The sequence below is a fragment of the Cololabis saira genome, chromosome 3 (genome assembly GCF_033807715.1).
Source record: "Cololabis saira isolate AMF1-May2022 chromosome 3, fColSai1.1, whole genome shotgun sequence".
NCBI lineage: Eukaryota > Metazoa > Chordata > Actinopteri > Beloniformes > Belonidae > Cololabis > Cololabis saira.
In genome coordinates, this window is record NC_084589.1 from 3,588,334 (window position 1) to 3,613,276 (window position 24,943).

The 24,943-nt window shown below is 46.2% G+C and overlaps 1 protein-coding gene across 2 annotated transcripts in view; it reads right to left on the bottom strand.

The window, feature by feature from the left end:
• Positions 1-935: 935 nt before the first annotated feature.
• LOC133424603 (cytochrome b5 reductase 4) overlaps positions 936-24,943 on the bottom strand; it is a 28,949-nt gene continuing 4,941 nt past the window's right edge. For both annotated transcript variants that reach the window (XM_061715300.1, XM_061715310.1), the window contains 13 exons: positions 22,162-22,262; positions 19,653-19,737; positions 19,374-19,440; positions 19,227-19,284; positions 19,043-19,136; positions 17,035-17,067; positions 16,132-16,254; positions 14,844-14,984; positions 12,306-12,452; positions 8,540-8,690; positions 3,194-3,280; positions 2,136-2,297; positions 936-1,409 (listed from right to left, as the gene is read on the bottom strand). In XM_061715300.1, the coding sequence (XP_061571284.1) occupies positions 1,355-1,409; positions 2,136-2,297; positions 3,194-3,280; positions 8,540-8,690; positions 12,306-12,452; positions 14,844-14,984; positions 16,132-16,254; positions 17,035-17,067; positions 19,043-19,136; positions 19,227-19,284; positions 19,374-19,440; positions 19,653-19,737; positions 22,162-22,262 (1,304 nt within the window). In that variant the 3' untranslated portion in view covers positions 936-1,354. The remainder of the gene's footprint in view (positions 1,410-2,135; positions 2,298-3,193; positions 3,281-8,539; positions 8,691-12,305; positions 12,453-14,843; positions 14,985-16,131; positions 16,255-17,034; positions 17,068-19,042; positions 19,137-19,226; positions 19,285-19,373; positions 19,441-19,652; positions 19,738-22,161; positions 22,263-24,943) is intronic.

Here is a 24,943-nt window from a genome sequence, read left to right on the forward strand (position 1 = left end):
GGGGTAAAAGAAAAAAGTAAAAAAATATATATAATTACGAAATATAAACAGTATATACAGTACATTGCAATGGAAGTAAAAGTAGTGCGAAAGAAAAAAAGAAACGGTGCAAAAAAAGCAGGTAGAATGTGTGTGAGGTAGAAAACCTTGTGAAGACTTACAGAAAACCTTTGACCTCTGTCATTTATAACAAAGGGTATATAACAAAGTATTGAGATGAACTTTTGTTATTGACCAAATACTTATTTTCCACTATAATTTGCAAATACATTCTTTAAAAATCATGTGATTTTCTGGATTTTTTAGGGCCCGAGCCGAGCACTTACAGTGCGAAGGCCCTATTGTATCTGTAGGAATTCCTTATTCTTTAGCCTTTAGCCTTCTGAGGAAATTAGGGCCTTTTTCCCCCCTAAACGTGCCCAAAAGTCACCAAATTTTGCACCAAGCCAGGCCTGGTGAAAAATGTGATATTTAATGGTTTGCATTAATGGGCGTGGCCTAACGGCTCAACAGCGCCCCCTAGAAAACTTTTTTCTGCTATAACTTTTGAATGTTTTGACATAGGAAGTCGTGGGTGGTGTCATGTCTGATATGCTTATGGGGCGGTGGCCATGAGTGCGAGGGCCCGTTCATCGCTGCTTGCAGCTTTAATCATTTCATTGTGTCTCTCATAGTTGAGATTTACCTGTGATGAAAATGACAGGCTTCTCATCTTTTTAAGTGGGAGAATATATATACATACATAAATAAATATACAAATATACATACACACACACACACAGTCTTATTTTTTATAAATTATCAGAATGAGAGAATGTTTGTAATAAGTTCCCTCCAATGAGGAACTTCCATCAATTGTTCCTTAAAGGCGCAGCTGTGCGTGCGTGCGTGCGTGCGTGCGTGCGTGCGTGCGTGATGTACCCACCAATAACCTCGGACAAAGTAACTGAACATTTTTTAAAAAGGGTTTTTATTCTGACCGACTTCCACCTGGAAAAGTTAATCTCCACTTTACTTTCACACATGGAGAATAAAAAAGTTTTGTGTACAATACAAACTTTAGAGATACTGTTTATATTTACAAGCAAACTACAAACCGGTTCAATCATTCTGGTACGTGGATGTCTATGGATTTTATTGGACCCATTTTTACAATCCATTTCCATAAAGCTAACAGAAGTGACCACCACTTCCCTCGGAGCCCATCACATCCTGGGCTGTTGTTGCACTGCTGCCGGGCCACCGGGCCACCGGGCCGCCGGGGTCGTCCAGGTTTTACCAGTCACTAGTCAGAGTTTGTTCTCTAAAACAGATGCTGCTCCTCCAGCAGCAGGATCAGCTCCGAGGCCGTGGGTCAACCCTGGAAGGCGTGGAGCTCCTGGTCAGCCACGCCCAGCTGCTGCAACAACCTGAACATCCACAGAGAGCAGTGAGGTCAGGAGAGGAGCCAGGAGCCGTGAGGCAGAGCAGTAGCACTATTGACCACGTTTAGAGGCGGCTCCGGGCTCCAGGGTTGTGGAAGTAGAGAGTTAGATGCTTTCACACCTGTGGCCTGTTTGTTTTGTTCTGATTCAGGGGCTAAATTGATACAGTTGTTCCGTTTCTCGTTTGTGGAGTTTGTGTTCACAAGGCGACCGTCTGTAGCGGTTCAAAGCTGTTAACAAATGCCATGCACAAACCAACTGTTCTCTGATTGGTCAAATGAACGCGGGAGGAGTTTCCTCTTCCGCACCCCGGGATAAACAACACGCCCCTTTCAGCGCAGACCGCAGCCGTGGCTTTAGGCTGATTTATGGTTCCGCGTTACACCAACGCAGAGCCTACGGTGTAGGGTACGGCGTTGGTGTAACGCGGAACCATAAATCAGGCTTTACCCATTCATTATGTGCTACCGGCGCAGAGCGGGGCTAAGCGGCGGGCGAGAGGCGCCTGCTGCAGGGTTTGTGCTGCACAAACCCTGCCCGAATTGAACATTTTTACATTTCACCGTGCCGCGCTGGGACGACATCTCGGCACGTCCAATAGGAGAGAAGGGGGTGGAGGCTGCACCGACTCTTCTCCTTGCGCCGCGGAGCACATACACAACTGCTCCAAACGGGACAGAGGTGAAAGCAGCCTGAGGTTGTGTTTCTCACCGCGTGGTCAGCTCTGTGAAGGGGGTGGGCCCGCACACACACACGTAGCACTTGGAGCCGTCCGGCCGGACCAGGAACTGCTCCAGCTGGGCCTCGTCCACCCGACCTTTGCTGCCGGGCCAGCTGGCAGACGGGGACGAGAGGACGTAGTCCACCTGGAACCTGAGGACACACGGCACACTGAGACACAGCACTGGCCGCTACCTAGCACCTAGCCGCTACCTAGCACCTAGCACCTAGCCGCTACCTAGCACCTAACCGCTACCTGCTAACCATTCAGAGGTGGGTAGTAACGAGTTACATTTACTTGAGTAAGTTTCGGGAAATGTTGTACTTTTAGGAGTAGTTTTGAATCACTATACTTTTTACTTTTACTTGAGTAGATTTGTGAAGGAGAAACTGTTCCTCTTACTCCGCTACATTAGGCTACGTTGAGCTGTTACTTTTCTTTTATCCTTTTATCCACGTACGCGTCAATCTCATGACATCACTGAGTGATTCTTTGGAAAAAATGTTTGTTTTTGCATGTTTTGTCACATTTACACAGACTCAAACACACACAGAGTTTCTATGAGTTCATGTTTGTTCTAGTTCTGCTGGTTAAAAAAGAAAAGTACAAAGGCTTGAAATTTTGTGCTACTTGTGCTTAATTTATTTTTTTATTCTGTTATTTTATTTATTTTATTATTTATTAAAGTACTTGAATTTACTTTAAGCTTATTTTAATTTGAGTTATATATTAATTTTTATTAATTTTTATTTATTTTATTATTTTATTGATTTAATTTGCCTGAATATGATTATTTTGTACTTTTGTCTGTTTGAATGGTTGTGTTAAAAAAATAAATCAGACGTTACTCAACAATTACTCAGTACTTGAGTCGTTTTTATACCAAGTACTTTTTTACTTTTACTCAAGTAATTATTTGGATGACTACTTTTTACTTCTCTCTTACTTCTACTTTACTCCTCTACCAGCTCTGTAACCGTTCATTTACTTAAAGAGGTTGATTGACATGTTTCTTGGAGGGACAGATGAGACCAGACCGGTGTCGTACCGTTCATTATCAGCTGCCAGCTGGTCCAGCTGCTGGCGCCACAGTATATCTTCTTCCCCTCGATTGAAGAAGAGCAGCTTCGTTTGTCTGAAAATACAGAAACATGTTTGATGTTGCGGGTTTAATCCACCTGAAAGAACATGCAGATCCCACTTGTGTCTGCTGAAAGAAACAGCTTCTTTACTTGGAAGAGGAGAGTTAGATTCCTCTGTTGCTCAGGAACTTAAACTCATCATGTCCTGAGGGTTCAGGAGCTGCTGCCAAAGATCCACGTTTAACGTCCCTCCCATTTGAGAAAATGGTGAACTATGAACGTGAACTGTTCATTTTTAAACTATGTGAACTGAAGTTTGAACTAGATCATGAGAAGTAGGAACTTACACAACACTGTGCAACTCCCCGATACAGGAAGTGAAGCTCCAACAAAGACGTGTGCAACAGGAAACCTGCTGTTGTTCTCTAAACTCCCCAGCACAACCTCACTCCTCAGGGACAACCTCACTCCTCAGGAACAACCTCACTCCTCAGGGACAACCTCACTCCTCAGCGACAACCTCACTCCTCAGCGACAACCTCACTCCTCACAAACAACCTCACTCCTCAGCGACAACCTCACTCCTCAGGAACAACCTCACTCCTCAGGGACAACCTCACTCCTCAGCGACAACCTCACTCCTCAGCGACAACCTCACTCCTCAGCGACAACCTCACTCCTCAGCGACAACCTCACTCCTCAGCGACAACCTCACTCCTCAGCGACAACCTCACTCCTCAGCGACAACCTCACTCCTCAGGGACAACCTCACTCCTCAGGGACAACCTCACTCCTCAGGAACAACCTCACTCCTCAGCGACAACCTCACTCCTCAGCGACAACCTCACTCCTCAGGAACAACCTCACTCCTCAGGAACAACCTCACTCCTCAGGAACAACCTCACTCCTCAGGAACAACCTCACTCCTCAGGAACAACCTCACTCCTCAGGGACAACCTCACTCCTCAGGAACAACCTCACTCCTCAGCGACAACCTCACTCCTCAGCAACAACCTCACTCCTCAGGAACAACCTCACTCCTCAGGAACAACCTCACTCCTCAGGAACAACCTCACTCCTCAGCTACAACCTCACTCCTCAGGAACAACCTCACTCCTCAGGAACAACCTCACTCCTCAGGAACAACCTCACTCCTCAGCTACAACCTCACTCCTCAGCTACAACCTCACTCCTCACGAACAACCTCACTCCTCACGAACAACCTCACTCCTCAGCGACAACCTCACTCCTCAGCGACAACCTCACTCCTCAGCGACAACCTCACTCCTCAGCGACAACCTCACTCCTCAGCGACAACCTCACTCCTCAGCGACAACCTCACTCCTCAGGAACAACCTCACTCCTCAGGAACAACCTCACTCCTCAGCAACAACCTCACTCCTCAGCAACAACCTCACTCCTCAGGAACAACCTCACTCCTCAGGAACAACCTCACTCCTCAGGAACAACCTCACTCCTCAGGAACTACCTCACTCCTCAGGAACAACCTCACTCCTCAGCTACAACCTCACTCCTCAGCTACAACCTCACTCCTCAGCTACAACCTCACTCCTCAGCTACAACCTCACTCCTCACGAACAACCTCACTCCTCAGGAACAACCTCACTCCTCAGCTACAACCTCACTCCTCAGGAACAACCTCACTCCTCAGGAACAACCTCACTCCTCAGGAACAACCTCACTCCTCAGGAACAACCTCACTCCTCAGCGACAACCTCACTCCTCAGCGACAACCTCACTCCTCAGCGACAACCTCACTCCTCAGCGACAACCTCACTCCTCAGCGACAACCTCACTCCTCAGCAACAACCTCACTCCTCAGCAACAACCTCACTCCTCAGCAACAACCTCACTCCTCAGCAACAACCTCACTCCTCAGGAACAACCTCACTCCTCAGCTACAACCTCACTCCTCAGCTACAACCTCACTCCTCAGCTACAACCTCACTCCTCAGGAACAACCTCACTCCTCAGGAACAACCTCACTCCTCAGCAACAACCTCACTCCTCAGCAACAACCTCACTCCTCAGGAACAACCTCACTCCTCAGGAACAACCTCACTCCTCAGGGACAACCTCACTCCTCAGGGACAACCTCACTCCTCAGGGACAACCTCACTCCTCAGGGACAACCTCACTCCTCAGGGACAACCTCACTCCTCAGGGACAACCTCACTCCTCAGCGACAACCTCACTCCTCAGCGACAACCTCACTCCTCAGCGACAACCTCACTCCTCAGCGACAACCTCACTCCTCAGGAACAACCTCACTCCTCAGGGACAACCTCACTCCTCAGCGACAACCTCACTCCTCAGCGACAACCTCACTCCTCAGCGACAACCTCACTCCTCAGCGACAACCTCACTCCTCAGCGACAACCTCACTCCTCAGCGACAACCTCACTCCTCAGCGACAACCTCACTCCTCAGCGACAACCTCACTCCTCAGCGACAACCTCACTCCTCAGGAACAACCTCACTCCTCAGCAACAACCTCACTCCTCAGCAACAACCTCACTCCTCAGCAACAACCTCACTCCTCAGCAACAACCTCACTCCTCAGCAACAACCTCACTCCTCAGGAACAACCTCACTCCTCAGGAACAACCTCACTCCTCAGGAACAACCTCACTCCTCAGGAACAACCTCACTCCTCAGGAACAACCTCACTCCTCAGGAACAACCTCACTCCTCAGCGACAACCTCACTCCTCAGCGACAACCTCACTCCTCAGCGACAACCTCACTCCTCAGCGACAACCTCACTCCTCAGCGACAACCTCACTCCTCAGCGACAACCTCACTCCTCAGCGACAACCTCACTCCTCAGCGACAACCTCACTCCTCAGGAACAACCTCACTCCTCAGGAACAACCTCACTCCTCAGGAACAACCTCACTCCTCAGGAACAACCTCACTCCTCAGCTACAACCTCACTCCTCAGCTACAACCTCACTCCTCAGGAACAACCTCACTCCTCAGGAACAACCTCACTCCTCAGGAACAACCTCACTCCTCAGCAACAACCTCACTCCTCAGGAACAACCTCACTCCTCAGGAACAACCTCACTCCTCAGGGACAACCTCACTCCTCAGGGACAACCTCACTCCTCAGGGACAACCTCACTCCTCAGGAACAACCTCACTCCTCAGGAACAACCTCACTCCTCAGCAACAACCTCACTCCTCAGCAACAACCTCACTCCTCAGCAACAACCTCACTCCTCAGGAACAACCTCACTCCTCAGGAACAACCTCACTCCTCAGCGACAACCTCACTCCTCAGGAACAACCTCACTCCTCAGCAACAACCTCACTCCTCAGGAACAACCTCACTCCTCAGGAACAACCTCACTCCTCAGGAACAACCTCACTCCTCAGGAACAACCTCACTCCTCAGGAACAACCTCACTCCTCAGGGACAACCTCACTCCTCAGGGACAACCTCACTCCTCAGGGACAACCTCACTCCTCAGGGACAACCTCACTCCTCAGGGACAACCTCACTCCTCAGGGACAACCTCACTCCTCAGGAACAACCTCACTCCTCAGGAACAACCTCACTCCTCAGGAACAACCTCACTCCTCAGGAACAACCTCACTCCTCAGGAACAACCTCACTCCTCAGCTACAACCTCACTCCTCAGCGACAACATCACTCCTCAGCGACAACCTCACTCCTCAGCGACAACCTCACTCCTCAGCGACAACCTCACTCCTCAGGAACAACCTCACTCCTCAGCTACAACCTCACTCCTCAGCTACAACCTCACTCCTCAGCGACAACCTCACTCCCCAGCGACAACCTCACTCCCCAGCGACAACCTCACTCCCCAGCGACAACCTCACTCCTCAGCGACAACCTCACTCCTCAGCGACAACCTCACTCAGCGACAACCTCACTCCTCAGGAACAACCTCACTCCTCAGGAACAACCTCACTCCTCAGCTACAACCTCACTCCTCAGGAACAACCTCACTCCTCAGGAACAACCTCACTCAGGAACAACCTCACTCCTCAGGAACAACCTCACTCAGGAACAACCTCACTCCTCAGCTACAACCTCACTCAGCGACAACCTCACTCCTCAGCTACAACCTCACTCCTCAGGAACAACCTCACTCCTCAGCTACAACCTCACTCCTCAGGAACAACCTCACTCCTCAGCTACAACCTCACTCCTCAGGAACAACCTCACTCCTCAGGGACAACCTCACTCCTCAGCGACAACCTCACTCCTCAGCGACAACCTCACTCCTCAGCGACAACCTCACTCCTCAGGGACAACCTCACTCCTCAGCTACAACCTCACTCCTCAGCAACAACCTCACTCCTCAGGAACAACCTCACTCCTCAGGAACAACCTCACTCCTCAGGGACAACCTCACTCCTCAGCGACAACCTCACTCCTCAGGAACAACCTCACTCCTCAGGAACAACCTCACTCCTCAGGAACAACCTCACTCCTCAGCTACAACCTCACTCCTCAGCTACAACCTCACTCCTCAGCTACAACCTCACTCCTCAGCTACAACCTCACTCCTCAGGGACAACCTCACTCCTCAGCGACAACCTCACTCCTCAGGGACAACCTCACTCCTCAGGAACAACCTCACTCCTCAGGAACAACCTCACTCCTCAGGAACAACCTCACTCCTCAGCTACAACCTCACTCCTCAGCTACAACCTCACTCCTCAGGAACAACCTCACTCCTCAGGAACAACCTCACTCCTCAGGAACAACCTCACTCCTCAGGGACAACCTCACTCCTCAGGGACAACCTCACTCCTCAGCGACAACCTCACTCCTCAGCGACAACCTCACTCCTCAACGACAACCTCACTCCTCAGCGACAACCTCACTCCTCAGCGACAACCTCACTCCTCAGCGACAACCTCACTCCTCAGCGACAACCTCAACCTCACTCCTCAGCGACAACCTCACTCCTCAGGAACAACTTCACTCCTCAGCTACAACTTCACTCCTCAGCTACAACTTCACTCCTCAGCTACAACTTCACTCCTCAGCAACAACCTCACTCCTCAGGAACAACCTCACTCCTCAGGAACAACCTCACTCCTCAGGAACAACCTCACTCCTCAGGAACAACCTCACTCCTCAGCTACAACCTCACTCCTCAGCTACAACCTCACTCCTCAGGAACAACCTCACTCCTCAGGAACAACCTCACTCCTCAGCTACAACCTCACTCAGGAACAAGCGGTGATGAACACAGCAGAGCTACAGGAAACGACTGGTTATAGACCTGCTCCACCTGCTGCTCCACCTACCTGATGCTCCCCAGCTCCTCCAGGGCCAGGCGGAGCAGCCGGGCCATGGGGGTGAAGCCTGTTCCGGCTGCCACCAGGTACAGGTGAGTGACATCACGGAGGGGGCGGAGACTGAAGGATCCCTCCGGGGAGCTGACGGAGACGTGGTCGCCTGGAGAGAGAGGAGAGAGTTAGGACTGGAGCTCATCCATTCATCCACCCATCATCCATCATCCATCAGACGTGGTCGCCTGGAGAGACAGGAGAGCTGGAGCTCAGAGACAGATGTGTGGAGACAGCAGAACCAGGCTGAGGTCTGACACCAATTCCATCCATCACCCATCCTCCATCCATCCATCCTCCATCCATCCATCATCCATCCATCCATCCTCCATCCATCATCCATCCATTCATCATCCATCATCCATCCTCCATCCATCATCCCTCCATCATCCATCCATCCATCATCCATCCATCATCCATCCACCATCCATCCATCATCCATCCACCATCCATCATCCATCCATCATCCATAATCCATCCATCCATCATCCATCCATTCATCATCCATCATCCATCCATCCATCCATCATCCATCATCCATCCATCCATCATCCATCATCCATCCATCAATCATCCATCCATCCATCCATCATCCATCCACCATCCATCCATCCACCATCCATCCTCCATCCATCCTCCATCCATCAATCATCCATCCATCATCCATCATCCATCATCCATCAATCATCCATCCATCATCCATCCATCATCCATCCATCATCCATCCATCCATCCACCATCCATCCATCCACCATCCATCATCCATCCATCATCCATAATCCATCCATCCATCATCCATCCATTCATCATCCATCATCCATCCATTCATCATCCATCATCCATCCATCCATCATCCACCCATCCATCATCCATCCATCCATCATCCATAATCCATCCATCAATCATCCATCCATCCATCCATCCATCATCCATCCACCATCCATCATCCATCCATCCATCCACCATCCATCCTCCATCCATCCATCCTCCATCCATCAATCATCCATCCATCATCCATCCATCATCCATCCATCCATCATCCATCCATCATCCATCCATCCATCATCCATCCATCATCCATCCATCATTCATCATCCATCGATCATCCATTCATCATCCATCCATCATCCATCAATCATCCATCCATCATCCATCCATCCATCATCCATCCACCATTCATCATCCATCCATCATCCATCCATCATCCATCCATCATTCATCATCCATCGATCATCCATTCATCATCCATCCACCATCCATCCATCATCCATCCATCATCCATCCATCCATCATCCATCCATCCATCATCCATCAATCATCCATCCATCCATCATCCATCCATCCACCATCCATCCATCCACCATCCATCATCCATCCATCATCCATAATCCATCCATCCATCATCCAATCATCCATCCATCATCCATCCATTCATCATCCATCCATTCATCATCCATCCATCCATCATCCACCCATCCATCATCCATCCATCCATCATCCATCCATCCATCCACCATCCATCCTCCATCCATCCATCCTCCATCCATCAATCATCCATCCATCAATCATCCATCCATCATCCAATCATCCATCCATCCATCATCCATCCATTCATCATCCATCATCCATCCATCCATCATCCACCCATCCATCATCCATCCATCCATCATCCATAATCCATCCATCAATCATCCATCCATCCATCCATCCATCATCCATCCACCATCCATCATCCATCCATCCATCCACCATCCATCCTCCATCCATCCATCCTCCATCCATCAATCATCCATCCATCATCCATCCATCATCCATCCATCCATCATCCATCCATCATCCATCCATCCATCATCCATCCATCATCCATCCATCATTCATCATCCATCGATCATCCATTCATCATCCATCCATCATCCATCAATCATCCATCCATCATCCATCCATCCATCATCCATCCACCATTCATCATCCATCCATCATCCATCCATCATCCATCCATCATTCATCATCCATCGATCATCCATTCATCATCCATCCACCATCCATCCATCATCCATCCATCCATCATCCATCCATCCATCATCCATCAATCATCCATCCATCCATCATCCATCCATCCACCATCCATCCATCCACCATCCATCATCCATCCATCATCCATAATCCATCCATCCATCATCCAATCATCCATCCATCATCCATCCATTCATCATCCATCCATCCATCATCCACCCATCCATCATCCATCCATCCATCCATCATCCATCCATCCATCCACCATCCATCCTCCATCCATCCATCCTCCATCCATCAATCATCCATCCATCATCCATCCATCATCCATCCATCAATCATCCATCCATCATCCATCCATCCATCCATCCATCATCCATCCATCATCCATCATCCATCCATCATTCATCATCCATCGATCATCCATTCATCATCCATCCATCATCCATCAATCATCCATCCATCATCCATCCATCCATCATTCATCCATCATTCATCATCCATCCATCATCCATCCATCATTCATCATCCATCGATCATCCATTCATCATCCATCCATCATCCATTCATCATCCATCGATCATCCATTCATCATCCATCCATCATCCATCCATCCATCCTCCATCCATCATCCATCCATCCATCCTCCATCCATCATCCATCCCTCCATCCATCATCCATCATCCATCCATCCATCATCCATCCATCATCCATCCATTCATCCATCATCCATCCATCATCCATCCATTCATCCATCATCCATCCATCATCCATCCATCCATCCTCCATCCATCATCCATCCATCCATCCATCCATCCTCCATCAATTCATCCATCCATCATCCATCCATCCATCATCCATCCATCCTCCATCCATCCATCCTCTATCCATCCATAAATCATCCATAAATCATCCATCATCCATCCATCCATCATCCATCATCCATCCATCCATCCTCCATCCATCCATAAATCATCCATCCATCCATCCTCCATCCATCATCCATCCATCCTCCATCCATCATCCATCCATCATCCATCCATCATCCATCCATTCATCCATCCATCATCCATCACCCATCCTCCATCCATCCTCTATCCATCCATAAATCATCCATCCATCCAACATCCATCCATCATCCATCCTCCATCCATCCTCCATCCATCCATCCTCCATCCATCCATAAATCATCCATCCATCCTCCATCCATCCATCATCCATCCATCCATCCATCATCCATCCATCATCCATCATCCATCCATTCATCATCCATCCATTCATCATCCATCCATCCATCCATCATCCATCCATCATCCATCCATCCATCATCCATCCATCATCCATCTTCCATCCATCCATCATCCATCCATCCTCCATCCATGCATCCATCAATCAATCATCCATCCATCCATCCCTCCATCCATCCTCCATCCATCCATCTGCAGTTCTGATCTAGATCTGATCATGCAGCAACATAAAGAGATGTGTTTTTTCCAGGCGTTTGCTGGTTTTAGTGTGAGCTGCTTCATAACTCTAGAGCAGACTCTACTGGCCAGACAGTTGTGTTGCAGGTGGAGCACAGAGGAGCGTTGCAGGTGGAGCACAGAGGAGCGTTGCAGGTGGAGCACAGAGGAGCGTTGCAGGTGGAGCACAGAGGAGCGTTGCAGGTGGAGCACAGAGGAGCGTTGCAGGTGGAGCAGGCTGCACTCACCGGGGTGCAGGCTGCTGAGGTAGCGGGTGAACACTCCATCAGGGTACAGCTTGATCATGAGGTAGAGGTCTGAGTCTGGGGAGGAGGAGGGGGAGGCTGGTACCAGCTGCTGGTCCACGGGCGTGTACGGCCTCGCCACCTCAGTGTCTGCACAGGAGAGAAATACATCATTCATCATTCAGAAAATCACTGACTGTGTTTCCATGCATCAATAACCCTTTTAAAACACCAATATTATCAATAACCTGAATTTGCACGGCCATGTAAACACCAATAACCCCTTTGAATAACCCGAATTTGCTCATATTCCGGTTTTTAAAAACCCCAATATGAGCCCTGGGTTACTCCTTTTAAAACCTGAATATTGGGTCATGTAAACGCCAAACGGAATATCCCCATCAAACGGAACATGAATCTGTTTTCTGCACATGATCTGTTCACAAGGAATCCTGGTCTTTTGAGTCCAGGAAGTTCTTATAAACACGGAGAAACCAAGACCAGGAGGAGACTAATCACTTCATAAATGTAATGAAGGATATGAACATTTCTGCATTTGTAGACGGTAGAAAGTACCGGGATAGAAGATTTACAAGAAGGTGAGAGAAAAGTTGCTGAAGCAGCATTTGTTTTGAATTTGGATACAGGAAGAAGAAGCAGAAATGACGGGAATTGCGTCATGATGTTCTCCGTGCGTCGCTGGTTTGATTCAGATATCCTGAATGATTAATTACCATGTAAACGGAATATTCCCAATGTATCAGTAACCGGAATATTAGCAATAACCCAAATGTTGACTGCATGGAAACGTAGTGATGGTTTTCTCCAGAGATTCATCATGGCCCATGAGTCAGAAGGAACGTCAGCTTCTCATGGGTGAAGTTTCAACAAATCATTCTTTATCATGACTGTTGTGAGTTTGGTGTTAGTTCAGTGACTAATGAGGGGTTTTCTTCAACACATCTGTCACCGGCCAGGTCTTCCACACACATTCAGTATAGGCCTGTGTTGAAAAAAATCTGATTTTCCGATTTTAAATCGATTCTCATATTAATTCCTAAAAATCGATTCGTATGTCTAAAGATCGATTTATTTTTTTTCATTGTTACAACTTTTTGTAGATTGTTTATCCCCAAAAAAGGAATGTTTTGTTGGACACAAGAATAACTGGTGCCATGTTTTTGACTTTAAATATGTTTAAAGATATGAAAACAATAAAGTTTTCAGTTATAATTGCATAAATTGTCTATATTTCATTACTTTATTATATACTGTCTTGGGGTTACATTTGCATAAAATGCTCAAAACCAAATCAAAAATTAAAAACTGAAAGAGAACGAAAATGGAATAAATTTAAACTTAAAAATAAAAGTGATTTCCTCCGTCTCTGTTTCCTCCCTGGATCTGTTTGGTAATTCTGACCCACGATGTTTCTGAAAGCAGTTCTATCAGCATTCTGGGAGCTGATTGGTCCTTACAGCATCATTAGCTGACAATACTTGCTGTTGAATCTCAATATAATACTAGTATGAATAATAATGACTTGGATTTATATAGCGCCCTTCAAGCCACCCAGAGCTTTACAGAAATCATTATTCATTCATACACATTCTCACTGGTGGTGATAAGCTACGTTTGTAGCCACAGCTGCCCTGGGGCAGACTGATGGAAGTGTGGCTGCCATATCGCGCCTGACGGCCCCTCCGACCACCACCAACATTCAAACACATTCAAACACATTCACACGGGGCAAGGTGGGTAAGGTGTCTTGCCCAAGGACACTACGACAGCAACTGGGACAGAGCGGGATTCGAACCGCCGACCTTCCGATCCTTGGACGACCCGCTCTACCACCTGAGCTACTGCCGCCCCAAGTAGTAGTAGTAATATGTTGCAGAACTACAGTCATATCATTCAGGCAACAGCTCAAAAAACTGTTTTAATAACACTAACCCAAATCAATATGGGAATCTGATGGAATCAAATGTTGATCATGGATTCTGAATGTTAAGAATGGGAATCTACCAACGAGACCCTTTTCATCTGCGACTTCATTCATCTTTAACGTGTGTGGTAACAACTTAGCTTGTGTTATGACGACACTTCGCTGTAACACTAATGCACGTTGGTTGCAGAACCTTTGAGAGAGAGAGTTGTAAAACGCTTTGATCTCGCCGCGGAGCTCACAATGGGACGTAAGTGTCATAACTCTCTCGGTGCGTCCCACATGCCATACTAAAAAGTATATACTAAAAAGTATATTTAAGTTCAACACACTGAGCAAATATGAGTAAATATGAGTAAATATCATTAGGGTGGAAGTATGTGATTTCGGAGGCAGCCTCTCTCTCTCTCAGGGGTCTGGTTGGTTGGTGCACCGTCCGTGTGAAAGTCGTCCCGTGAGAAACGTTTCGAGGGGAAAAAACTAATGCGATTAAAATGCGCTATTTTTTCTAGCGCGCTATTTTTTTCTGTAATTAATTAATCGAAATGAACGCGTTAAAAGTCCCAGCCTTAATTATTACCTTCCCCACAACGTACCTTGAATGAGGGCTTGGAGGTAGACGTGCTTCCCAACAGGCACGTGCATGACGCTCCCGCGTGGCAGCTGGATTCTGAACACGTGTGTGTTGTGGTTCACCTCCGACCTGGACACCAGTATGCAGTCCCGGTAGAACAACGCTGCACAAAAACATCAGGGATCAGGTCTCATTTCCACCCCTCCCAGTCTCCCTCGCACACCCAAGTTGGTCATGGTGTTCTGCAGGGTTCTGTACTGGGGTTTCAGCAGAAGTTCACTTTCTCCCTCGTTAGATTGTTTTCCACCGTCAGGTCATGCTTGCTCGGGGGGGGGGGGTTATTAGATTCCTGATTATTAGGAATCTATATATCATATGAATGTTGATTATGGACTCTATAAGAGCAGGAGTGGGCAACCCGCGGCTCTAGAGCCGCATGCTGCTCTTTAGTGCCGCCCTAGTGGCTCCTGGAGCTTTTTCAAAAATGTTTGACCTTTTTTTTCTTTTTTTTTCCTCCTTTTTTTTCTTCCTTTTTCCTTTCTAATCTCGAAATTTCGAATTTTTTCACGACATTCTGACTATTTCCTTGAAATTTTATCTTTTTCCTCAACATTTCAACTTTTTTCCTCAACATTTCGACTTTTTTCCTCAATATTTCAACTTTTTTCTTGACATTTCGCCTTTTACCATTTGCCTTCATTCTTCAAAGAATAAATTCAAAGATTTATACATACAAGACTTTTCATTTTTGCGTCTCCAGACATATTTGTTTTTTGTCTTTTTGGTCCAATACGGCTCTTTCAACATTTTGGGTTGCCGACCCCTGATATAGAGGGTCTACATTGACGTCACTTCTCCACTGGACCAGCCCCCTTACTCTCACTGAGTAGCAAAAACAGCTGCAACTAGTGGAGAAGACGGGATAACAGCCGATTATGGGCTTAAATTAAAGGCAGTTGGACTTGACAGTGACCCGTACAGTTACCCCAAGAACCAGTGGTCCATGGACATTAATATTATATATATATATATATATATATATATATATATATATAATATTCTTTTTTTCGCCTCCTCTGATAAAACTTGTATTTTCTTGGGTTTTTCCGCTGCTTGGGCCATGATACCAGCTTCTGCTGAGCTCTGATCTCCACGTCCCGCCCAGCTTTGGTCTCCACTACGAATTGGGAAGGAGGGGGAAGTGACGTATGCCGTAAAGCAGTCAAAGCTGTAAAAATAGTGTAGTTTTTTAGTGTGGCAGGGTTCCTACCATGCGACAGATCCACAGTGGGAAGAATGTGGACTCTTACCTCTGTCTTTTTTGCATAGAAAGGTGTTGTGTGAGTCCAGCGGCTGACCCAGGCTGCTCCACTTCCCTGCAGAGAGCTTGTGCACGGTGAGCTGGATCTTCCCCACGGAGAACGCAGTGTGGACTGTTGATCACAATCACAGTGTCACAGTGTCACCGTCAGAACAAGCCCTTTAGCCACACTGCTCGTGGCTGTCAAGCGCAAGCGCTCATTTGCATTTAAAAGTAAAAATGTCTGGTTATTATTCGTATAAAAATGATGACATTGTGCCAGAATAACGGCAGGGTTTCTGATGATGTGGCCGACAGCTGGGCAGCCCGGAGTGTTGAGCAGTGTCCAACAGCAGCCAGAAAATAACTTCAGGTTCAGCTGCGTTTTGGGAACATTCAAAATCTGCTCATTTTATTTTTTTACCCCATCTACGTTTAAATGTGAGGCATTGGCACTTGTGCAAGCCATTAAAATTCTTTTGCGATTAATTAATTGAGATATGTAATAATTTGATCTAATTAATCTCTTTTTTAATCTCAAAGGAAAATACTTTAATTGGGAATTATTTCATTCTGAATAATTCATTTCAAATTAAAAAACATGTAACCGTGGCCAATAAAGGCGACTCGCAAACAGAAAAATAAAGTAAGAGATTAAAAAATAGATTAAACGATTAAAAAACATAACACACTAAATATGCCTGTAATTAACTAATCGCAATTAACGCGCTAATTTGACACCCATAATTTGCACAATCAATACCCCAACTCCTCACATTAAAACTACTGCAGTTCTTCAATAGTTAAAGCTAAAACTAAGGAATGTGAGAGTTGTGTTGATTCTGTTGAATCAGAAACGATGAGGCTGCAGTAAAGAACCAGCAAGACCAGCAGAAACTCCCAGAATACTTACCAGAGACGTTCCCCACAACTTCATCTGCAAGACCTGAAAGAGCAGGAAAACAACTTTACAAGGAAACTCTGGGTTCATAGGTCACATGTGGACTAACTTGTGGGTCCCCTGCCGGCACCAGAGGTCCCAGACTAACAGACTTCCATCTTCACATCTACAAATACTCCCATATTTAGGTACTGACAGTGCAAAGGCCCTATTGTATCTGTAGGAATTTTTTGTCTTTCTTTATTCTTCTAGGCCTGGCGAAAAATGTGATATTTAATGGTTTACATTAATGGGCGTGGCAAAATGGCTCAACAGCGCCCCCTAGAAAACTTTGTGTCTCAAGCCCCACAATACGGTTTGACGTACATGCACGAAAATCGGTACACACCTGTATCATGTCACAACTTAAAGAAAAGTCTCTTGGCGCCATGGCCGAAACCCAACAGGAAGTCGGCCATTTTGAATTAATCGTGTAATTTTGGCGCAATTTATGCCATTCCTTCGACAGTTAATACGGCCTGAACCGTAACGTGCACCCAGGTGTGTTATACATCAAAATGTGCGTCTCCCTCCTGCGACCACACGCATTACTTTTCTCTTTCAAAAGTGTTACCGTGGCGACGCTAGACGCCAAAAAGCGCGCCCACCTTCATCTGATTGGTCCATATTTGATAGTTCCCCAAATGTCACCAAATTTTGCATGCAAGGCAGGCCTGGTGATAAATTTGATATTTCATGGTTTGCATTAATGGGCGTGGCCTAACGGCTCAACAGCGCCCCCTAGAAAACTTTTCTCTGCCATAACTTTTGAAATGTTTGACATAAAGAGTCGTGGGTGGTGTCATCGGACTCGGTATTGAGTCCTTGACCATAATTGGTGAAAATTAGCCCCGCCCCTTCTTCTGATTGGTTGATATTTCATAGTTCCTATTTTCTGCCATAACTTTTGAATGGTTTGACATAAAGAGTCGTGGGTGGTGTCATCCGACTATGTATTGAGTCCTTGACCTTCATTGGCCTGAATTAGCCCCGCCCCTTCTTCTGATTGGTTGGCCCTTTTTTCTGCTATATCTTTTGAATGGTTTGACATAGAAAGTCGTGGGTGGTGTCATTTCTGATATGCTTATGGGGACGGTGGCCGTGAGTGCGAGGGCCCGTTCATCGCTGCTTGCAGCTTTAATTCTGTTTGTAGCCGTGTTTTGGGTCACTATCAGTGGCGGCTGGTGCTAAACTTTTTTGCGCAAATGACCCTGGCATACATAAGGGGTCTAACGGTTCACAAAAGTCACGGTTAGCTACAAGCTTGGTACAACGGAGAAAAAAAGAAAGGTAGAAAATAATATTTTGGTCCTTTCATTTTGGTCCTAAGTTTTAGTGAAGCAGTTCAGTTCTGCTGCAGTGGAAAAGGAAAACTGAACATAAAGTAAGGTTTAACATTCCAACAAGTCCACTGTTATTTAGTTTGTTTTCTTCCTGGCTTGGGTTCAGTTTATTTTACACATTAGAGAGAAGAAAAACATGAACATTTCCATTGTTCTGTCTGAATTTATATTATTTGAAAAGATAACGTTCCTTTCTTTCAGGTATTTGATCAACAAATATTATTTCAAAAGTAAGTGTTATTTCACCTATTTAAAACAAACATCAAATGTGGTTTGTGTAGTTCAGTTCGATTTTCTAAAAAAGACGGGGAATGAATCGTCCAATCACATTAGATTAAATGCTGATCGCTGATTGGAGTTTCTGGGACACGACTGCGTTCCTTTACCAATCTAATTCAAAGATCCTCAGGTCACATGAGTATCACATGTTGGAGAGTTTACACTGGATTCTGTTTGACCGGCGCCCCCTTCCTTCCGGAAGGGAATAAAATTATATTTTTTATTACCAAGCATGCAAAATTAATACAGTCCTACTTTTTAAGCTACTAAATATTTCAAATGAGAAATCAGGAGTTAGGTACATGTGCTTTGATGTAGGAAAGTGATGAAAAGTGAGAAGTGATGAAAAGTGTGCTCACGCAAGTGTAGCATGTAGGACATGTTCCCCAGCAGGACCTCCACCCGGAGAACCCCGGCCTGCAGGTCCACGCTGGAGCAGCCGGAGCTGGGGATCTGCAGGAGGAAGAGAGGCATCAGCAGGTTCTGTTCACCCCCCACCAGCTGCTCACAGCTGGAACTGACCTCTGACCTCTGACCTCTTACCTTTCGTTTGGCATAAATGACCAGATGGACAGTGGCGTCAGTCTGGAACCAGTCAAACCTGTTAACAGCACATTAGCAGCCGTTAGACACCACCTTCACCTTGACGTGCATGCGTTAGATCTGTTTCCAGGTGGACTGTGTTCATACCGAGGCCGAGAGTCTTTGTTTGGTGGAGCGAGGGCCGTGGGGGGTGGAGGAGGGAGGAAGGTGGAGGCTGGGAACACGGAGAAGACAAGCCTTCAGAGCGGGTTAACACTTACAAAAACCTTCCCTGTTAGTCAACAATGTGGTGGATTAAACATGTGAGCACAGGGCTGTGAACTAGCAGAAAGATCCACGTTAATGTCATAGAGGTGGCTCTAAAATGTGAAGAAGCTTGATTGGAGGTGGGTGTGAAGCGGAGGTGGGTGTTGGAGATGGCTCTACCTTTAGCAGCCGCCGCGGCCTTCGTAGCCATCCTGCCCACCAGACACTCCTTCAGCATGGACTCGTAGTTCACCCACCGGTGGACCTGGACATCAACAACACCAGGACATCGTCACAAAGCTACAGAGACATCAACATGTGGAACGCTGGGCCGTAGCCCCGTCAGCGTCCACACGCTGGTCCTTACCGGGGCTGGCGTCTCCTGGACGCAGCCTGGACACGCCTCCTCTCCTCATTATCAACTGTTCATACAGGCACATACGGAACAGTATCAGGGCCAGGCAGGAGAAATAAAACTTATATTTTAGAGGAGGAAGATTTTCTTTTTCATTATGCACTTCGAGAAAAAAGTCGAAATGTCGAGAAAAAAGTCAAAATGTTGAGAAAACACATATCATATGCAGTTGCATAACTTCAGAAACGTTAGTAAGTTAGTTACGGCTGCTGCTGCAGAGCTGTCAGTCGCTCTGACTGGATTAGATGGGCCAGAGGAGACATTTACACTTTATTCACCAAATTGTATTTAAACTTTATTCTCGAAATTGCGACTTTATTCACGAAATTTTAACTTTTTTCTCGAAATTGTATTTCAACATTAATCTCAAAATTTCAACTTTTTTCTCGAAGTGCAAAAGAAAAAGTAATCTTCCCCTCTCAAATATTTTCCTCCTGCATGGCCCTGATTCTCTTCCGTAGTCACACCCTAACAGTCCTGTTCAGAGGTTATATACATATATATATATATATATATATATATATATCCTGTTGTACTACCAGGGGGTTAAAGGCATCCTTATTGTTTAGTCAGTTTCTTCAAGATACAAACCAGAAATACAAGAAACCAGGTTCTCTTGAAAGTAAACAAGATATGATATTCATCTGGGACCGTCCAGATTTAGATGTAACACACAGATGTAGAGAGCAGACAGGCCTAACTGAGTAGAGAACCAACCAACAAACAAACAGGTAAACGGAGCTGCTGCCTGGAGAGGAGGAGTTTAACATACAAGCGGGGTGGGCGAGGTGGGCGAGGTGGGCCACTCCCTCTGAGAGGACAATCATGGGAGCACTCAGTTGTTCTCATAGGACTTTATTTCCCTTTTGGCTTCATTTTTAACAGATAAATGAAAAAAATCTGTATATAAATCAATGTCTCTCTCTCATATAAAAATAAACATTTTCTCATCACTACTTTTGTATTTAACGGAATACCTGTTAGTAGGGGTGTAACAATATATGGTGCCATGAAATTTCGCGATACAAAAACGTCACAATACGTGTCGTGGAGGTGACAAAGTGTATCTGATATTGGATTATTAATATTAATCTATTGTGTTGACTAGTAACGACCGCGCCTCGACCCACGGACCAAAATCTTCCTCCGCTCAGAAGAAACTAGTCCCGTTTTGTTCCCGATCACGGGACTCTTGCAGGTTTTGAGCTCTGAACTTTTACTGATGTAAGGCTGGTGTAGAGTTAAGCCTTACCTTATTAAATTAAACCTTTTTGGGGTGGTGAGTAGGATAAACACGGGGACAACTTCTGCTGAGTTCCAGTGTACTTTAATGTCCCTCAACAGTGTAGGATTTTAGAACATCAACACAGCACCTAGTGCCGTACTGTGGCGTATCACTCCGCCCAATCTAAAACAGACTAATCACTACAGATAAACTGACTAGTGTCATTATAGTCCCTGATTTACATCAGAATATAAAGAATAGATTTATAAAATAATCAACCTTGAATTACCAAAATAACCTTCTTAACAAAAATAAATCTCCTCTTACACTTATAAGGTGAGCGCGAATCAATCTTTTTATGATGTAAAATTGTATGTAGTTTACTTTTATTTATTTATTTAATTTTAGTTGTTACATTTCTGGAAAAGAAAAAAGTCAAATCATACATGAGAGAAACTATTCAGTTTGTGTCTAAATATTTGTACTTGTATGAAACTGAAGATCATAATGCAAACCTGACATTTACTTTTAGTTCAGTTAGTGGAAAATGGTTGGCCTGGCTTTCTCTTTAAAACTTAAACAGTTATAAAGCATTACAAACTGTAACAATAGGGCAAACACACAGCATTGTTTTGTATTTTGTGTCTTTCAAATAAAAGACCATTTTTTCCAGTCATGTGTTCCTCATTCAAGGTTGTTAAAAAAATACTGCTATAATATCGTATCGTTATTGTGACCTCAATATGGTATCGTACCGTATCATGAGATTAGTGTATCGTTATACCCCTACCTGTTATCAAAAACAAAACAATCTAACTTCATTATCTCTCACCAAGATGGTGACCTTACTAAGAGATGTCTAACTAGCATCTGCTTGCTGTGTTACCAGGCTGGTTGTCATGGAAACCTGACTCCACCAAAACAGGAACAGTTGTGAAAGTGAGATGTGAAGTAATGAGGCCTGCACCACGAGTACAGGCCCACATATGAACACAACTAGAACCACAAATGGGAGTTAAAAAGAAAAGATAGAGAACTTTACTGCGTACCTGGTCAAAGAGGTCGGTACCGTCTATTCCTGCCGCCTTCATCAGCTCCTCTTCTCCACCCGGGTGATAGTCCATGTAGGGAGTCACGTTGTAAACCATTCCTGGATTTCATTTGGAACATGCATGATTAAAAAAAAAAAGAGCACAAAAAAGTTAAAAAAACAGAATACAAAAAAAAAATATATATATAAATATATATATATATATATATATATATATATATATATATATATATATATATATATATATATATATATATATATATATATATATATATATATATATATATATGAATATATAAATAAATTTGAATATTGTGATGAAGTTCTTTATTTTCTGTAATGCAATTACAAAAACAAAAATGTCATACATTCTGGATTCATTACAAATCAACTGAAATATTGCAAGCCTTTTATTATTTTAATATTGCTGATCATGGCTTACAGTTTAAGAAAACTCAAATATCCTATCTCAAAAAATTTGAATATTCTGGGAATCTTAATCTTAAACTGTAAACCATGATCAGCAATATTAAAATAATAAAAGGCTTGCAATATTTCAGTTGATTTGTAATGAATCCAGAATGTATGACATTTTTTTTTTTTTTTTTTGTCTATTGTTCATGCACTTTAGTCCAGCTGTTCAGTGTTTACATTTACAAGACTAGCAGCAGTGAGGAAATATACAAATGCACTTTCTTTGTACATTATATGAAGTTTTGGCTTTGAATAAATGCATAACTACAGACGTTTTCCTTTTTATGGCTATTTTTTCTTTTTCAGTCACATATATCGTGATATATCGTTGATGAAATTTCTTACAATATATGGAATATCGTAGATATTGTGTATCGTGATATCATTGTTATCGTGGGACACATATTACAGCACAACACTCCTCTACAATAAACACACAGGAAACACCATCTTTGACAAACTGAAGGAGCTGAAATCTCTCACTGGAGGAAGTTTCAGTCCCGCGGGACAGAAGCAAGGTAGGTGGATTAGGCCCAGTCCCAATCCCCCACTTCCTCTACTTTTCAGCACTACCCCTAAATTTTGCACGTTCCCGTGAGGGTAGTGGTGTCCCTATTCCTCTTTTCACCTAGGAGTAGTGAAGAATCGAGTGTAGTGGCTATGAATCTGTCCCTACGGATCGAGGGATTTCAGATGCTGACTAGCTGAACTAGGGCTAGAAAAAAATTCCCAGAATGCTTTTCGTCGTCATTTGCGGACTGAATTTTTAAAAAAAACATAGCGGAGATTTCTTATTTTTTAGTGAATAAAATCCATATTTTGAGTTAGTTTCTGCATAAAAATGCGTTTTGATTACATTTCTAGCGAGAAATATATATTTTACTTTCATAATATTCACTCAGTGAACGTACATAATCACTCGTTTGCCCCTTGTTGCGAAGTCTTTTTCAAACCTCGCCAGAATAAAGGCTGATTGTGGCAGAGTGGAGTAGCTGCAGCCACTCAGGTGGATGGGAAACAGGTGTGTCCCATCAGCCTGCCAGCCTTGATAAGGACTGGGAGACTGCAGCTGGGCAGGTGGGAGACTGAGAAGCTGCTGCTGGGCCATGCTTGTGCACTGTGTGGTGACTTTGTGAAGGGTCTGCACGAAACTCCGTGTCCTCTCCATCCTTCGGTCGGGCCCCCGTAGCATCCACCCTGCTACATCTGGCGCCCAACGTGGGGCCCGAAGAATGGACGAGAGAGGCACGGAGCGGGCCCTGGACACGCTCGCCCGGGCCATGGCGGGCATGGCGGCCGCCTTCCGGGACCAGGGCGAGCGGCAGCTGGCCGCCATAGAAGCCCTGGTGGCCGCGGGGCGACCCACCGCCCCTGCACCCCGTCTGAGGGCCGCCGCAGCAACGCGGGAGGAGCTGGCGGCGCCGCAGCTGAGAGGCCGGGAGGCAGAAGCTGCGGGCCGCCAAGCGACGGCTCCCGAGGCGGCGGGACCCGCGGAGCGACCCATCCCTGCACCCCGTCTGAGGTTCGCCGCGGCAGCGCTGGTGGCGCCGCAGCTGAGAGGCCGTGAGGCAGAAGCTGCGGGCCGCCAGGCGACGGCTCCGGGGATGGAGTCAGCGGCGGAGACGGAGGGGGAGACGGAGGGGGAGATGGAGGGGGAGACGGAGACGGAGTTGGCTGGGGAGGCGGCTGCGGAGGCACAGCCGCCATCAGCGACGGCGGGGACGGAGGCGGACCACCAGCCAGAGCAGGGCTGCGTTGCGGAGGAGGAGGAGGAGGCGGTCCCGGAGGCGGACCGGCAGCTGGCGCAGGACTACGCCACGGAAGAGGCGGTCCGGGGCGCACCGTGTGGCCCGAGGCCACCACGGGCCCGGCCAGGAGAGCGTCGTCCACGGCGACCACCCCGACCGTTCCACTGCTCAGGCCGACGCCGGGGACGACCCCCCGACCGGGAAGCCCGGAGGGTTCCTCTCCCGCTCCGAGGGGGCGGGGGGGGGAGTATGCTCGGCCGGACGGACCCCGGCTCGAGTTTGTCGTTGGGGGTGTGTGGCAGAGTGGAGTAGCTGCAGCCACTCAGGTGGATGGGAAACAGGTGTGTCCCATCAGCCTGCCAGCCTTGATAAGGACTGGGAGACTGCAGCTGGGCAGGTGGGAGACTGAGAAGCTGCTGCTGGGCCATGCTTGTGCACTGTGTGGTGACTTTGTGAGTAATAAAGAAGGGTCTGCACGAAACTCTGTGTCCTCTCCATCCTTCGGTCGGGCCCCCGTAGCATCCACCCTGCTACACTGATTTATGGTTCTGCGTTACA